This window comes from Pleurodeles waltl, chromosome 10 (genome assembly GCF_031143425.1).
Source record: "Pleurodeles waltl isolate 20211129_DDA chromosome 10, aPleWal1.hap1.20221129, whole genome shotgun sequence".
Lineage (NCBI taxonomy): Eukaryota > Metazoa > Chordata > Amphibia > Caudata > Salamandridae > Pleurodeles > Pleurodeles waltl.
The window spans coordinates 86,637,610-86,656,159 of NC_090449.1; the positions used below are offsets into that span (position 1 = coordinate 86,637,610).

General features: G+C 43.8%; 1 protein-coding gene across 1 annotated transcript in view; it reads left to right on the forward strand.

Moving 5' to 3' along the window:
* The window catches only part of LOC138261143 (somatostatin receptor type 5-like), a 108,365-nt gene extending 97,123 nt beyond the window's left edge, over positions 1–11,242 (forward strand). The window contains exon 2 of the mRNA XM_069209823.1: positions 8,871–11,242. Coding sequence (XP_069065924.1) covers positions 8,933–10,036 — 1,104 coding nt within the window. The 5' untranslated portion in view covers positions 8,871–8,932 and the 3' untranslated portion in view covers positions 10,037–11,242. The remainder of the gene's footprint in view (positions 1–8,870) is intronic.
* The last annotated feature ends 7,308 nt before the right edge of the window (positions 11,243–18,550 follow it).

Here is an 18,550-nt window from a genome sequence, read left to right on the forward strand (position 1 = left end):
TTACCATTCTCAAACTGAGTCAATTAAGAATGGTAACTATACTTCACTGCTCATACATGCATATGCACCATCATGAGGAACTTGTGCAGCTGCGTCTTAGCACATACGTGCTGGCCGTCTTGGAATGGGTTTTCTTTAACGGAAAGCCCACTGCAAAATTGCTGGGAATGCATGCACATGCCCCTTGATGCAATTTACCATTCTCAAACGGAGTAAATTAAGAATGGTTACTATACTTCACTGCTCATGCATACATATGCACCATCATGAGGAACTTGTGCTGCTGTGTCTTAGCACATATGTGCCAGCCATCTTGGAATTGTTTTTCTTTAACAGAAAGCCCACTGCAAAATTCCTGGGAATACGTGCATGTTAGACTTTTCATCCTTGGCGTGGTCTCCCTTAACTTTTTGCCTCTTTTCCCCAGGTTGTTGATGTGTGCTGGACTCTGATTCTGCTGTTTTTATTACTCTGGGCACTCTACCACTGCTAACCAGTGCTAAAGAGCAAGTGCTCCTGTTTAAAATGTGTACGTAATTGGTTCTCCATGATTGGCATATTTGTTTTACTGTTAAGTCCCTAGTAAAGTGCACTAGAGGTGCCCAGGGCCTGTAAATCAAATGTTACTAGTGGGCCTGCAGCACTGGTTGTAATCATGTCTCAGACCTGCCACTGCAGTGTCTGTGTGTGTACTTTTATACTATAAAGTCGACTTGGCAAGTGTACCCACTTGCCAGGCCTAAACCTTCCCTTTTCTTACATATAAGGCACCCCTAAGGTAGGCCCTAGGTAGCCCCAAGGGCAGGGTGCAGTGTATGGATAAGGTAGGACATATAGTAATGTGGTTTATATGTCCTGACAGTGAAATACTGCCAACTTCGTTTTTCACTGTTGCAAGGCCTGTCTCTCTCATAGGATAACATGGGGGCTACCTTTAAATATGATTAAAGTGTAGATTCCCCTAGAGAGTAGATGGACATGTGGAGTTTGGGGTGCCTGAACTCACAATTTAAAAATACATCTTTTAGTAAAGTTGATTTTAAGATTGTGCGTTTGAAAATGCCACTTTTAGAAAGTGAGCATTTTCTTGCTTAAACCCTTCTGTGACTCTGCCTTGTTTGTGGATTCCCTGTCTGGGTCAGTTTGACAGTTGGGTTGTTTTTCACCTCGCACTAGACAGTGACACAAAGGGAGCTGAGGTGAACCTGCATTTCCTGATTAGCCATCTCTACTAGAAGGGAGGGGTGGAGTGGTCACTCTCATCTTAAAGGACTGTGCCTACCTCTGACAATGCAGGGTCCAACCCCCTGGTGTGTGTCTGAGGCCTTGCCTGGGCAAGGCAGGATTTCACAAGTAGGTGTGAGTCCCCTTTGAAGAAAGGTGACTTCAAAGACTAAAATGGGTATAAGAAGGGCACCCAAATCTACAGACTTTAGAAACACTTCTGGAACCAAGAGGAACCTCTGCCTGGAGAAGAGCTGATAGCTGAGGAAGAAGTGCTGCCCTGCCTGTGACTGTGCTTGTGGAGCTTTCCTGCAGTGCTGCTTCTGCCAGAGTAAGAGGGCAAAGACTGGACTTTGTGTGCCTTCCATCTTGTGAAGAAATCTCCAAGGGCTTGATTTAGAGCTTGCCTCCTGTTGTTTGAAGTCTCAGGGACAGCAAAGACTTCTCTCTGCCAGCACCTGGAGTCTCTGGAGAGACTCCTGCTCTGACAAGTGGTGCCCTATCCAGTCCCTGGGCCCTTGAAAGGAAAGCTGGTGGAAATCCAAGGAAATCGACTTCGGACGACTCCGGACCGACGCCGCTGCTGAATCCGGTAACGCCGCCTGCACCCGACGCCGTGACCTTCGCTGGAACGCGACGCTCTTCGCAGGCCCGACGCCGCTGCAGCCCCGCTGAAGTCCGCGACTCCGTGGAAGTCGCCGCACCACGTCGTGAGCGACGCCGCTCGAAGTGCACGGATTCAACATTTTGCACAGACGCCGCGATCCCCGACTTCGAGCATTGGCTTGTTTTCACTCTTCACCAAAGGTACTGTACTTGGGGGTCTACACGACTCCGTGTTCGGCACCGCTGGAGTTGGCTTGTTGGGAACGACTCCATCACGACGCCATGTTAATATCTCATCAAAGCATTTTTGTTTGTAAGCGCTATTTTTGGAGTTTAATCTTTAAAAATTCATAACTTGACTTGTGTATGCTGGATTTTTGTCGTTTTGTCTTGTTTTGTTTAGATAAATGTTTACTATTTTTCTAAACTGGTGTTGTGTCATTTTGTGGTGTTTTCATTGAGTTACTGTGTGTGTTGGTACAACTACTTTACACCTAGCACTCTGAAGTTAAGCCTACTCCTCTGCCAAGCTACCAAGGGGGTAAGCAGGGGTTAGCTGAGGGTGATTCTCTTTTACCCTGACTAGAGTGAGGGTCCTTGCTTGAACAGGGGGTAACCTGACTGTCAACCAAAGACCCCATTTCTAACAGTGCACTTGCCCCTTGATGCATGCGATTGCCAAAAAACATCAGAAAAGTCATAGTTTAGCCTTTCAGAGTAAGAACTTGGTCAATGCTTTTTAAAAAAAAAATATATATATTTGGCTTTTTGCTGGTAGTTGCAATCCTTGACTTAATAGATTTATTTGTGATTCCCTTGCAGTGTATATGAGTGGCCATGTGTGATGTGCAACTTACTTTATGGCTTGCCTGGAGTAGATTTGAGCCTCATTGAGCTATAGTACTACTAGAGTAAAATTTTGTGTAACTTTAATAAATTGCAACTTTCTTAAACTTTGGTACTAGGCAGGCTTATTCCTGGAATTCAGCAGTACTCCAAGAGTGAAACTCTGTGTATCATGCAATTGGGACTAACATATATAACAGGCATAGTTGGAAATCTCAGCCTGCACCGCAGTGAATTGCAATTAGAAGTGAAGTGGTACTTTTGAAGCACTACTTCACATGCTGAAAATGCCTTTGTGAATCAGCCCAAAGATTGCATTAAAAGGAACATCAACACAAGTATGACACCGAGGTACATTACTGTCTGCTCTAGGGCTACTCTCAGTCACTGTGATGCAAAATAATTCCTTGCGTTGACATCTGAGCAATCCACGACTAGAAGTCTTTTTGATGCCATAAAAAACACAGAAAAATACCTTGCATTTAGTGTTTGAAGTTTATTTTCAAAGCAAGGATGTTGAGAGTTGTATGCGAATTCTAAAATACTAGTAGGGGCTTTTCATTTCTACTTGGATAATTTAGTGCTGCATAGGAAGAGAATGAGTGCTTACCTACTGAATAATATCTTATCCTCTTTTATTGAGGGAGGAACATTTATCTATTTGTAGAGGTGGGCTGTATTTTATTTGGAAAAATGGTTCTCGTGTGTGGTATGAGTGATGTCTTATGCTATTATAGAGAGGCAAGAGGTTCTCTACTGTGAGTCATTGATAGGGACTCTTTACTTCATACAGGAAATTGACATTCTCTTGCAGGAAGACTGTTAGCTCACTCAATAAGGTAATTACTTACATAAGTGTAAACTATTAACACCAGGTATGATTTACACTGAGGAAAAACACATGTTGGGAGCAGGGGTGTGTGAAGTTCGCAAAATTTACTTTCGTGTAGTTACGCAAACGTTTTGCAAAATTATCCATAAATGTACAAAATGCAAATCTGTCATCCATCCGACATTTTAGCGTGAAATACATCCGTGCATCAATTTTTGGCATGAGTATGCATTTAAACAAAGCGCTGCAAACAAAATGTTGCTAGTGTCTGTTGCACAAATACATTGCACTGTAAATGTTTGACACAAATTACACGTAATTACTCACGATGGAACAAGGGCGTAACTTGGGGAATAATTTGTAACAAGCATAATGTGAACTTCCTAATGATTCAAATTATGTCAGTGTATTTTGAGTTTAGCCCAGGCCCAGTTGTAAGTATTCATGCGTAATCATGAAAGGAAGGAAAACAGCTTCAATAAAAAGCAAGACTAGCATTCTACTAATGTAGTTGACAATCGTTTTTGAGCATGGAAAGTAGTATTACAGGAGTACTCTTTCACACACTCTTACATACTTTTGTGAATCGACCAAAACATTCAAATCCAAAAGTTAAACGCTGAAACAATCCTTCTGGGAGTACATAAAGTAGTACTCCTGTGCTACTCTCTCAAGTTCTGTTATTTGATTTGTGAATTGGCCCCAAACTACCTTAAATTGGAATAAAATGGTAACAATCATATTCAAATAGAATTTAAACTAGAATACAAAAGTAACTTTCATATATAAATAATACAAATAGAAAGGACTGTGCCTCTTAGAGCCATTCTAAAGCCACATAATTATTCAGTTTGTGATTCCACAATACATTTTATTTAAATAGAGTTTTATGTTTTTCGTAGATTAATCAGTAGTAAAATAAATTTACTTTCTGAAAGGAATTCTCATGGATATCGGATGTTGAATATTGTTACGTCCGTGTAAATTGATTTCGCTGTTTGCCTGAAGTATTTCCTCTGATACCCTTTTTGATGTTTGTTTGGTCCCAGTTTTTGTTTATGTTCTTGTGGGCTTTAGTTTAAAACAAACAGTTCCAGCTTTATACACTATTGTAGCTGTTTAACTATTGCTGTAGGCCAAGGCCTTATCTGTGAGACTATGGAGCAGATTTAAGGAAAGGGGCACTTCACCCAGTGCAGTGCCACTTTCCTTGCGCCCCTTAGTGCCCCCCTACCGCCATCATGCGTGCACTGAATTTAAAATATGGTGCACCATGGCGCAGGGTAGGGGGCAATAGCATTATTTTGTTTTTACGCTATTGATGTACTCTGCAGGAGTAGGTCCAAAATATTTGTGCTACTCCTGTAGAGTACATAGGGGCCCTTTATAAATAATGATATGCCCCCCGTTATTGCCTGCTCTGAACACCCCCATTGCATACAGTGTGCCTGGCACAGGCATAATGTGGCTTAAGGGTTTACAAAGTGGTGCAATGCATGCATTATGCCACTTTGTAAATATGGCATGGGAAAATGCCACTTTAGCGCCACCTTGGTGTAAAAAAATTACGTTATGGCGGCAGTAACCTGGCGCAAGGGGCTCTTAAATCTGTCCCTACATTTTTTAAAGAACTTCATTTTCGTGAATTGCACTTTTACCCATGTAAAGCTTTTAGGAAACAAAATGCTCAGATATCTCGAACAAGATCTGGTGTCTTCTGTTTTTCAGCCTGTTACCATAGACAATAATCTTCTGTCTCCGTGTATGTTTCAATTGTGGAGCTTTGGACAGCACACTTAAGCAGAGCATGTCCACAGGCCTGGCTCCTTTATTTGCAAGACATGCTGGCTGCAGCTCTGTAGAGTAAGGCACAATACACAGTAGAGATTAAATAACTTAGATCAACGCAGCTTAGGTCAAGCAGTGGCCCTTGAAAAATGAATGATGACTTCCTTCTGGTTCGACTGCTTTGGAAGAGCACAACACGAAAACATTCAGAAAAAGCGCCTCACTAGCTCAGCTTTTCAGCACTGACAGAAGGAGGCCTATAAGGAGTGAGGCGCGTGCAGAGATCATTTTGGCTCAGGCCTGTGATTTGTGAGAAGTCCTGTCTTCCTGCTGCAGTATATTTATTTATAGATTTTAATGATCATGCGTGGCTAATTAAACCTGATAGCTCCAGATGCTGGACTTCCATGTTTCCTCTTTCCCTACAAGACACACTTGTAAACTTTGAAGCAGGTTCTGCTCCTATGAGGGCCTCACTCCAAAATGGTGGCCTTGGCCCCACAATAATTTTTGACATGGCTGTTACAGTGCACTTTTCGGCACATGCAACATAAAACAAGCATTTGCAATGCAATAGGTCTCCCATTTACTTAAGTTGGAGCTATTAGCATTTCAAATGCATAACTGGACTTTTTTTGCCACATTAATTGGTCAAACCTGCTGCATATTTTGGTCCTTTCTGCCACATAATTCCAGTGGCCCTGCATATAACTAAAGGGCTAGTAGTCCTACTGGAATATTATTTTAAACAAGTTCTTTAAAACACAAATTACTCCCAGGTGCAAAACATATTTACTTGGCAGTCGGTACAGGCGACATTGCCCGTGGGGCAATGAATAAATAATTGCACTCCAGGAATGCGTGCTTACTGGATCACTATCCCTTTACTGCAGTCTGTGGAGTTAACAAAACACCTATGACTTTTCCCCCACACACACCTGACATGATATTAATGATCCTCAGTCAATCTTGAACTGAAATATTAGTTATAAAATATTGGCCATTGTACAGCATAATCAACTATAAGCTCTCCTCGAGGTTAGTTTTATAAATACATGCACACACAGCTCAAGTTTCACAGACTCAAACATGTATAGTTCATCTAATCAGATTTCTGCTTTGTATTTGCAGCTTGTATCACATTGGAAAAATAAAACTTCAAGTCCCATAATACAAAGCCGAAACATAAACTAAAGGAGTGAATCACACATCAAACTGGGAAACTGGACAACTCTACGAATACTACTCCAACAGCTTGTTTTCAGCTTGTAACAAGTTATAAAAATAAAACTACAAGTCCCAGAATGAATATGTGTACTGCAAAGAACGTGCACTAAGCAGATCAGAGTGAATATATCGTAAAAATGTCAAAATAACTTGATTAACGTTCTTTTTTGACAGAATGAACGTACTTTTGTCTAGTGGAAGTTTGGGCTCATTAGTTCCTAGCTTTTAGTGATGACTCAGTGAAGGGTTCCAGGATTTCAATAATGATTCATTGGAGGTCCCTGGGTTCCAGTAATGATAAAGTGGGGGTCCACAGAAGTCAAAAGGTTGGGAACCAATGGCCTAGTGAAATCTTGGAGTTATCGTAAGGTAGCGCACAGGGTTAATATGCCTGCTTCAAAGAACGTGTACTAAGCAGATCTGAGTGCATGTAATGCAAAAACAATAACGCTGATCAAGTTCGCGCTGTGAGCACTGTAAGTGCCATGGCAGCCAAGAGAATGTACTTTTGTCTTGTGGAAGCTAGGAGTCATCATAAGAAAGCCTCAGGGTAAATTTGCCTGCTGCAAAGAACCTGTACTAAGCAGATCAGAGTGCATATAATGTAAAAACGCTCTGAGCGCTATTAACTCCATAGCAGCCACGAAGTGCAGACAAAAGAAAAAAGTAGTTCACCCACACTAAAGTATATTGGAAATTGTGCAAACAGGGTCAGTATCCGAGGCAGTAACCAAACCGCCCTAAGGTAGGACAAACGTAAAGCATTCACCAATGATATCAAGTAATTTTTGTAAGGCAAGCCCACGAACAACAGTGATGAGCATGAGGTGGACGTGGTTAAAAGCCCACAATTCGTATAACAGGTCAAAGTGCTTGCAGGCTCGACTTGAAAACAGCCCAAAGTACAGTACAGAGCACACTTTCCAATTGCCCAACAACATGGTTTTGAGGAGGTGTTGTGTAGGTGATAACAGGAAATCTGGCCACTGGCAGAAGCTACTGCCTGAAGTCTAGGTCCAAATAAAAAAAAAAGTAAGGTTCGCCGCCTGAGCTTACCTGTAGTTTTTTTTTCAGTTAATGAATATTCCCAGAAGTAAACCTGGAAGGCAGCGCCAACCGCAGGTTTCTAGGAGCACTTCTCTGAAAGTCATGTGATATCTTGTGTGGTCTTCTTTCTGTGCGGAAAGTTCTACAGCATAGTTTTCAGAAAAGAGGGAATACAGACCATTCTGCAGATGTATATTATTTTCTTCCATGAAGAAAACATTTTTCCCTCTAAAAACATCCCTTCCCTACAACACCATCAAATGTTAGGGTGATTCGTTACCCTTCTCATCCCGAAGGGGACGTTTTCTGGCCCTTGGCTGGAGTATTTTCCAAATCATTTTCAGGGTAGAAAGGGGCCTGAGTGGAGACTGTGAACTCCCACAAACTTACTTTTGCAGCATTTACAAAGTTCCAAGGCACACCATGTCTGTTAATTTAAACTTCCCGCCCCCATATTTACTCCCACTTTTGCTGGAGAAATCACGTCATAAAACTATTTTTTATCTACCAGGAATCTTTTTGCGAATTACTGGCGGTTTACATTAGGTGTTTTTGGCCTTTTAAGTTAGATCCCAGAGGCTGGCTGATCTATATACAGGCACTGAATGTAAACGCAGACGTCATTACAGAATTTAAAAAATGAAGGGACACAGAGGTGCACATACATCCTGGATGTGAAAAGATATTGTGTCACCCAGTCGTCATTTTATTCGTAGTGCATGGGTACAGTAAGAAACATAGACTCCTAGGTATTACAGAGATAGGTAAACATGATCATATGAATAATAATGACCAACATATTTGGAAAGATGCAACACATATACCAGAAATGTGTACTCCTGCCCCAGTCCAGTTGCCAAATTCCAAATGTCAGAACCAATCCAGCTGATAAATATCAAATAACCTGTTGATGTGTATTAGGATAAATCTAAGTAGAACTTGTAAACGAAAACTACTTTAGTGGATGGAACCCAAAATGTAAAACCACTACAAACTACAATGCATTCCAACGAGTCCCTAAAACTAAAGCTCTAAGATTTCAGAGGCGTTGCAATAGTTTCTCAAACGTTTTTTATTTAATTTTCTTAACACAGTTGAAAACAGAGTTACACACCAGTGGAATTAGAAGTTTATGCATTGATCACAACTTTGAAGCCAGAAAAATATACCACAATGCAAAAAGAGTTCTCCATTATTTTATTCCATTTCCTCCATTTATGTAGTTTACAGAGTGTTATTTATTGTAAACTGTGCTCCAGAAAAAAAACATACTTTTTTTTCTCTCTCTTCACTCTTTCAGAAACGGAATGCCTGCAAAAGTGGAGTCCTGTTATTTCTGAGCCCAAGCAGCAAGGCAAGAACATGGATCTGGGATATTCTGCCACACCCATCAATAGTACGGCGGGGCAGGAAGATGGCTGTAACTTCTCATCATGTGTCAACACCACCAAGGAATCAATGGACCCAACAGTCTCGCCCAGACTGAGCTCCATCCTCATCCCCCTTATCTACATCCTGGTGTGTGCCATTGGACTCAGCGGAAACACCCTGGTCATTTACGTAGTCCTTCGCTATGCCAAGATGAAGACTGTTACCAATATATATATATTAAACTTAGCTGTGGCAGACGTACTCTTCATGTTGGGACTGCCCTTCCTTGCCACACAAAATGCCATCTCCTACTGGCCCTTTGGCTCCTTTTTGTGCAGGCTTGTTATGACCATTGATGGAATTAATCAGTTCACCAGCATCTTTTGCCTAACGGTAATGAGCATTGACCGCTATTTGGCAGTTGTGCATCCCATTAAATCTACCAAGTGGCGCCGTCCCAGGGTCGCCAAGCTCATCAGTGCCACAGTTTGGACTTTTTCCTTCCTGGTCGTGCTTCCTGTAATCATATTTGCAGATGTGCAGGAAGACTTCCACACCTGCAACATAAATTGGCCTGATCCAGTCAACATTTGGTCTGCAGCTTTTATCATTTATACATCAGTCGTAGGCTTCTTCGGTCCTTTACTGGTCATCTGCCTTTGCTACTTACTGATTGTTTTCAAGGTGAAATCGTCAGGCCTACGAGTGGGCTCTACAAGGCGTCGCAGATCAGAGAGGAAGGTCACCAGGATGGTGGTTATTATCGTTGCTGTCTTTGTGTTCTGCTGGCTTCCTTTCTACATCTTAAACATAGTCAACCTGTCCTTTATATTGCCCGAGGAGCCAGTTGGGGTTTACTTTTTTGTTGTGGTGCTCTCTTATGCCAACAGCTGTGCCAATCCTATCCTTTATGGGTTTTTGTCTGACAATTTCAAGCAGAGTTTTCAAAAGGTCCTATGCCTCCGGAAAGGCAATGGCATCAAGGATATAGACCTCAACGATCACCGAAATGAAAAAAGCAGCCATCTACAAGAGACAATGCTAGTCCCAAGAAATTCAGAAATCAATGGAGACATGCAAACAAGCATGGTCTAACCCTGTCATAAAATAAAAACAGTGCTGAGCATTGTAAATGGGCAGTGTTAAAGAGTACCACAGCAACAGAGGGAATTATCTTTCATTATATTTGAAATTGCCACGATTATTTGAGGGGAAGATGGTACATGTTTGAAACAAGAAGGTTTCAATCTCACTTCTGAGATCAGGCCCACTGCATGTTCATGTGGTCCAGGTCAGCTTCCCAAATTCTACCTTCCTCCAACCTGTGCTCAAAACATCTGTGTTCCCCTCAGGTATAACGAGGGGCTGTTCAAATCCCAGAACTTAGGATATCTGACATATGAAATGCAAATTTGCTGTAGTTCTTACCTATATAAACGTGAGTCAACCCTGATTACACTCAGATCTCAACCACGTTGGAGATGCTTGGCCAGGGCTGCGTTCTAAGGTCACGGTGTGGCCAGGACTTCATTTATTTCAAACCTTCAGTGTACTGAATGAAACAAAAACAAAACTTTTCAGGCAATCAACAGCCAGTGTGTTATGGGATCACTAATGAATCAGAATACAATGAGGAGAGTCCATATAGTTCAATGGGGCTCTTTAATTGGAGACCGCTACACAATAAATCTACTTCGATTTATGGAACTTGCATTAAAGTGGATTTTTCTTAAAATTTTGAGCAATGGAACAGAATGAGGAACAATAAATGGAATAGAAATCCGAGAAGACACAACTCAGTGGCGCATTAATGATTGCATAAAAGATGAAAAACTTATGCTTTACCTCGGACAAAACGTGTTCTTTCTCCTCACTGGCAAAATCCCACCTTATCCAGCTGTCAAATCTGAGTTTCTTTGCTCTTTAATATTATGATATTATGCACTATTCATATTGCTCATTGTTGCACATCCAATGACACGTAACCATAGTGACATATCTTGACATGTCATGACAATATAGTTTATACACTTTAAATTTCGGTGTGAGGATAGTCTGTGTGAAGTCTGAATATTAAAGTGGCCTTGTCTATTCCATAAAATCATTTGTATTAAAACAGAATGTAAACAGACACCATGTGTGGCTCAAAGTTCACCGGCCAGTGCCAATGTACAGTCTCCCTTGTATAGATTCACCCAAGATACACCATTAAATGTGTAATGAATGTACATTCTATTTATTGTTTTTCAGAAGTGTGTTTGAATATTTTCGGAAAGGCAAATAAATTGTGCTACTTATTTTACATTGTCTCATTGACAGCTTGTGTTTGCATTCTGTCTCATAATTTCTAGCACGTTATAACTCCTAACATAGATCAATTTGCTAGGATTCGGGAGAAGAGGCATTAGGATGCATATGCAAGTTAGACCCTTTATCTGTCTAATTTTTGTGGCATCCTTTTGGGTCCTGAGCAGTAGCGGCTCCACAGCTATGGCAGAGGAGCATTGCCCCCCTGCCAGCAGCTGCAAACCTTTTTACAATTAATCGATAATAAACTATACCGTGGGGCGTGACAGGGATGGAGAGTGTGCATGCATGTTTGCCCAGACGTCTTGGGCCAGCCAAACATACATGCACACTGGGCTCTCCTCAACCCGGCACTGAATTGCCGGGTTGGAGACAGTAGGCAGAGGCTCCCACTTTGCCTCGAAGCACCAAGCCAGGGTGCTCCGGCCCCTCCTAATGCTGCTTACATGCCGCCAGACGCATGAAAGCAATGTTAGGATTGGTCGCAGGGCATGCTGAGAGCCCGTGCCTAATGTGAGGACTGAGGAGCAGCACAGCAGAGGCAGCGAGCAAGGTACTATTTTTTAAAATTATTATTTTTTTGGTTTGTCCTTCCCCCCACCACATGATGTGCCGCCCCACCCCTTCACCCCCCCCCCTGTGAGCCATGACTGGCCTTGAACAATATTTGTACCACTGGTTGAAGGTAATCCGCAACCGGATACATTTTTGTGGACAGTGACTTATTTTTTACCATCATATTTTGACATAGAGCAAGAGAGAGAATGGATGAAAGGGAATAATGAGGGGGCAAAGAAAGATAAGAAAAGAGTGACAATGGGAGAAAAAACGTTGAAAAATAACCTGCAAGAGTGGGAAACACCAGAGGTGTAGGTTGACGGAGGTAAAAAAATGAACTCAGCTTTGGTATTCACAACCCTGATAGGCTCCTAAGAAAAAGATGGGCCTGTGCCCTTATTTTTATTTTTTATTTTTTTAGTAATGAGGCAATCCACTATTATTTAATGTTTAGATGGCCTGCTATTCTTCATTAAATAATTCTAGTTCTGTTCCGTTACATTGTAGGTAACATAGAGCACCGAAGGGATATCTCTCAACCAGGTACCCTTGAATCTATCGTTACGCCTCTCTGGTACCGATCAAAGATGCAAGCGGTCCACTATGGTTCACAGCTAAAACCCTACTTGATTAAAACTGAGTTTCTGCGTATGGTGAAGTCCTCCTAGTTGTTCAAAAATGTTAAAATCTGCAAGTCATTTTGAACAATAGGATGTGGATTGGAATAGTAATAACCATGGTTGGTAAAAATATTCTTTGTCAGTGCTTTAAATTGAAAATAAACACTGTTCACTATGAAGGTCAAAGGCACAATAACTGGATCTGACATCAGCTCATACGTGGGTTATCAAACGTATTTCATGTATGCAGGGAGTTCAAAACAAAAGAGTCCAGACAGTCTGAGTCTTGTTAAATAGGACCACGTTTATCAAGATCTCAGATATCTGTATTTTTTACAGGTAGCAATGTAGATCCATTTTATTTAATTGGTTTATTTACTTGTGCCATTCACATGCTTCTTAAATGCATTTTAAGACTGTATTCTGAGAATATATATTTCTCTTTGGTTTAGGTCAATACTATGTTCAGAAGAAAATTGTAACCACTGACAAACTTGACCTCGGCTCTGTGTGCCAATCACTATTTACTATCACAATTTCATGGCTAAATCGACAAAGGAATAGAAGTTTTTTTTCTTCTTGCAAGTGGCCAAAACATGTAACTTTCTTGCGTGACACAATACCTCCGTTGAATTATTTACTAGCAAAAACATAGCATCCACCATATCGACTACCAATATGTCATCTAGAAATGTATATATAGGGAAGGGAACTATGGATTTACTGCTCTTAATTCTGCATCTACTTACCTTAACAATATAGTGAAAGTCTGTATTGTGGATTACATTTTTTTGCAAGCCACTATTTGGCTCTCGATTTTGTGGTTCACCTTCTATCAAACCAGTGACACAAATGACAAAAATTAACGTAAAAACTGACCAGTTCAAATTCAGAGTTGGATCCTCAGTCTTGTCTGAAAGATTACAAAGTCCCCATGTACTTAATATTAGATTTCCTAGCCCATAAAGAGTGTACGACTTTAAAGGGCAAATCAATTCTAAATGGTTTATTCCAACTCTTCAAGAGGAAAGATCTAAACTACTTTATCACGAACGGTGCTGGAGGAAAACATACTACAATGAATGTAAGATCATCTACCCAAGGCAACTATGAAAGTACAGTCATCTTGTCAGAGCCTCTAAAAGAACATAGTATTCCTTGAAAATAAACTCTGCCACCGCCTCCTCTGAAGTTCATCACAAAAATCGGTTCATCACCTAGCCTCTGATTCCCACTCAGTGTTTAGCAAAGTCCCTTGCCGATTTCCTTCTGCATAAGGTCAGTACGAGTAGACAGGATACCCAATTGAATCTCAATCAGGAAGCTCAAACCCCTCAGCCTCTTCCTATGGACAATGAGCCTAATGCCCCACCAACCTATACTACAGACAATGAGCCTTAGCCTTTCACATCTCTTAAACTGCTCAGTATTGCATAGGTAGCATGCTCATTTAACAGCATACTTCATCAGAATCACTCATTGATATCTGCCCAGACAAATTCTTGAATTTAATCCCCAAAGGTATTGCACCCAGTTTTAGTTCATTCATAAATGCTTCACTGGCTAATGGAGATTGGCAGGTGAGCTTCAAATAGCTATAGTCAAACCTTTTCTGAAGGCCCAACAAACTTCAGGTCCATTTTCATGTTGCCCTATATCTCAAATCTTATTGAGAGCAACAATAATGTTGGTGCCCTGATTCTTTACTAAATCCTTTCTCTCAGACCTCACAATGACAGTACACCGAGGCCCTCATTATGAATGTGGCGGTCTCAAGACCGCAACACTCGCGATGACGGTCGGACCACCGCAGACAGGGTGGTCCGACCACCCTTTTATGACCGTGGCAGATGGGCCATGGTCTGACTGCCCCACTGCCAGGTTGCCACCTGTCCACAGCCTGGCGGTCTCGGCAGTCGCAATCCGCCATGGCAACGCTGCAAGCAGCACTGCCCTGGGGATTACAAGTCCCCTTTCCGGCAGCCTTTGCATGGCGGTCCCACCGCCATGCAAAGGCTGGTGGAAAGGGGGCGTCAGGGGCCCCATGGGGCACCTGCACTGCCCATGTTCTTGGCATGGGCAGTGCAGGTGTCCCCATGGACAGCCTCGTCGCACATTTCACTGCCCAAATTACCAGTAGTACAATGCGCGACAGGTGCTGTCGCACTCTATGCACCACAACATTGCCGCCAGCTCGATTACAAGCTGGCATAAATGTTGTGGTGAGTTTTCTGCTGGGCCAGCGGGGGGAAATATGGCGTGGAAAAGACCTCCATTACTGGCGGTCTTTTGCCTACCGTGGCTTCAGCGGTCCTATGAAAGGACCGTCGAAGTCGTAATGAGACCCCTAGTCTGTTTCATTGTAATCAGAAACAGATAGCCTGGAGTATATTCCAAAGCTCAGAGCTATCATCCCTGTAGGAAGCTGGCCATCTATATGGTCATTAAAATGAAGTGCAGCATGCAGAGAGTCCAGTGGACCCCCAAATGTTTGCAGAGACAGAAATAGATAGGTCTAATGCTCTATTTGTTGTAGTGTATGCGAGCAGTTAGGCTCATCAAGCAGTTGTGCTAAAGCATTTGTTGTACTCACAGAGGCAATAAATGGGACACACATTCAAGGAATAAATCCGAGGCCAAATTAGAAAAATTTGCTTTTATATATGCTTTGAACCAAAGAACTTCATTATAAGGTATGCAATTCTTAAATTAAAAATACTTTTCAGTTTCAAAAATCTACGCAGTGTAATTTTCACAGTCTTCACTGTTAAGCTTATGGGAGGAAAACAAGATTGCAGTTATGCAGGTTCGTACTCAACTTCCAAATCCAGTCTTCAGGGTTTCAGGTCAACACCAGGCAAGGTTTGGATCAGTACCAAGAGTGCTCCCACAACGGCACAGGGGCGGCCGGGTGCAGAGGTCAGATTTGGGATTGGGTGCCCGATTTAATCAATGGAGACTGGGGGGGTAAATGAAGATGCACTGCTCACAGGTGACTAAAGAGTGTCAGCGGTCGATCTCCTGTGGTTGAGGTAAATGCAAGGGGACCCACAAGGCAGCATCAAACTTAGACCCTCAGCAGCACCGAGGCAGTCGGGTGCAGAGCGCCAACATAGTGTCAGATACCCAATGTTAACCAAAGGAGAAGGCGGTGAATGAAGATGTGCTGCTCACAGGAGAGTAAAGCGATGTCAGGGTTCGATCTCCTGGGGTTAAAGTAAGCACAAGGGGGCCACAAGACAGCACCAAACTGACACCCTCAGTGGCACGGGTGCAGCCAGGTGCAGAGTGCCAGCACAGTGTCTGGCATCCAATGATAACCAAATAGGGAAATTGGTTTTGATAAAAGGCTGCAGGCTTGGGTCAGGAGGCTCGACAAAGAAAACCCACAGCTGCCTCGGTAAGTGCGGATGTTGAAGGACTCAGGGGCACCATCAGTTCAGCTCCTTTAGGTCCAGGGGCTCCGGATGCAGGGGTCAACCCCTGGTGGACCCAGAATCACGGGGGAACCTTCACAGGACCGATGGGCTCGTGCAGTGGGTGTCGGGTACAGAGGGGGGTCTGGGTGTGGTTTCGTAGTTCCTCAGGGCAGAGGTCTTTTTCTTTAAAGTTGGATTCTTCTTGAACAGGTCCGCTGTTCGCAGGAGATCTTGCTCTTTATTGAAGGCAGGCAGTCCTCCCAAGGCTTTGGAGGTCACTGAACAGGTCATCTTTTGGCGCAGGATCGTCGAGGGGTGCAGACAGGCCAGTAGGGCTGGGGCCATGTCGGTTGATGTCTGCAGTCTTCTCTGCTGGTGCAACTGTGTAATGAACGGCTCTTCCTAGGTGATCAGGAATCTGAGTTTCAGGGTTCAGGGGTGCCACCTAAATACTGCATTTAGGGTCAGTACAGGAAATGCCAGGTGGTAGCCAATAGACTACTCACTTTTAGGGTGACTACAACCTTTTTATGACCTCTTCTGTTGGGAAGTGGGCATAACCCTAACACTAGTGGCCTAACTCCTTCTCAATAAGATGAAGGAATTTAAAAAGCAGTGTCCACTTCAGCTCGTCCACCTTAGGGGTGGGTCTGCCATGAAGTGGGCACTCCTACTAACATAATTAATTTTTCTGCCTGTGCTTCTGCCAAAAGTGGGGTCAGGGCAGGGGCGGTTGGTAATTTCCACCATCTGGAGAGGTCTGGGTCGCATTACAAAGGTGGCAAGGCCTTTGAAGCTCCCCATTCTCGAATGTCCATCCTGCCTGGGAATAGTGGTAACACCTCTTCCCAGTGCAGGTTTTTGTCCCTGGGCCTCAGGAGTCCGGAAACAAATCTGTGGTGGCTGTACTGATCAGGACCAGTCAGTAAACATACTAGTAGTTGGTAGGTTTCCAGGGGGCACCTCTAAGGTGCCCTTTGAGTGTATTTATTAATAAATCCATCAGTGTGATCTATTATTCTGAGATATTTGATACCAAGCATCCCAGGATTCAGAGAAGCCATCATCTAGCTGGGGAACTCGTAATGGCAAGTGTCCAGCACATGTTCTTAAAAAGGCCTCACTGGTCACTTGCTATGTCTGAGAATCGGCAGAGACATTACAGGGGCATAGCTGTGCCCACACATGTATTATAATGCACCCTGCCTTAAAGCTGTAAGGCCTGCCAAGGGGGTGACTTACATATATTGCATGCAGTGTTAGGGTACATGGCACACAGACTGCGGGCCATGTCATGTTTTCATTACATCTCTGCATTAAGACACACAGGGGGTCATTCTGACTCCCGCTGGGCGCGGTCACCGCGCGCCCGGCGGGAGCCGCCAAAATACCGTACCGCGGTCGGAAGACCGCAGCGGGTATTTTGAGTTTTCCCCTGGGCTGGCGGGCGGCCTCCAAAAGGCCGCCCGCCAGCCCAGGGTAAAACGACCTTCCCACCATGAAGCCGGCTCGTAATCGAGCCGGCGGAGTGGGAAGGTGCGACGGGTGCTACTGCACCCGTCGCGTATTTCACTGTCTGCTATGCAGACAGTGAAATACAAGCGGGGCCCTCTTACGGGGGCCCCTGCAGTGCCCATGCCATTGGCATGGGCACTGCAGGGGCCCCCAGGGGCCCCGCGACACCCCCTACCGCCATCCTGTTCCTGGCGGGCGAACCGCCAGGAACAGGATGGCGGTAGGGGGTGTCAGAATCCCCAAGGCGGCGCAGCATGCTGCGCCGCCTTGGAGGATTCTGACGGGCAGCGGAAAACCGGCGGGAGACCGCCGGTTTTCCTGCACTGACCGCGGCCAAAGCGCCGCGGTCAGAATGCCCTGCGGGGCACCGCCGGTCTGTCGGCGGTGCTCCCGCCGACCCTGGCCCCGGCGGTCTGAGACCGCCGGGGTCAGAATGACCCCCACAGTCTGCAATGGCAGCACTGTGTGCAGTTGATGAGAAGGTCCTTTAGAGCAGCACAATCTGTGCTGCAGCCCTCATGGGCCTCCTTTAGTGCCCCATGCCCTAGGTACCAAGGGTACCATGTACTCAGTAAGTTCGGATGTTGAAGCACTCAGTGGCACCATCAGTTCAGCTCCTCTAGGTCCAGGGGCTCCGGATGCAATGGCAACTAAAGAGTTTGACAATTGGAACAGCGACCGTACAGAAACCAGGCAAAAAGAAGGGGGTAACCATGTCAAAAGAGGCACTTTCCTACAATCCTCTTCACTTAAATTATGTATGAACTAATTGGCACCCCTTTTAGGGAAGCTTGGTGTAGCCTTTGTGATGCATATAGATGATGTACAGTTCCTAGAAGATATAGTCAAAGCAAGGGCCTAGTGAAGCCCTCGCTATATCAAGCTTAAGCAGGCGTGCCACTGAAGCAGAGTGAATAATTTCCTGCCATTTCTTAACTTTGATCTATGGCTCCCAGGTCGAGCAAAATGGAAGCAGAAAGTAATAAAAACACCAAGAATAAATGTCCATGCCATGGCAGTAGAATGGGGCTAAAGCTTGCCAAAAAAGCTAAAAATGGCGAGAGAGAAAGACAAATTATACACATGATAAAAAGATAGGTTAGAAGCAAATGATTTGACAGAGCACAAAGGCTGGAGAATTCCTCATTTAAAGTCGGGGGGACCTCCAGTTTGTCTGCAACAAACACTAT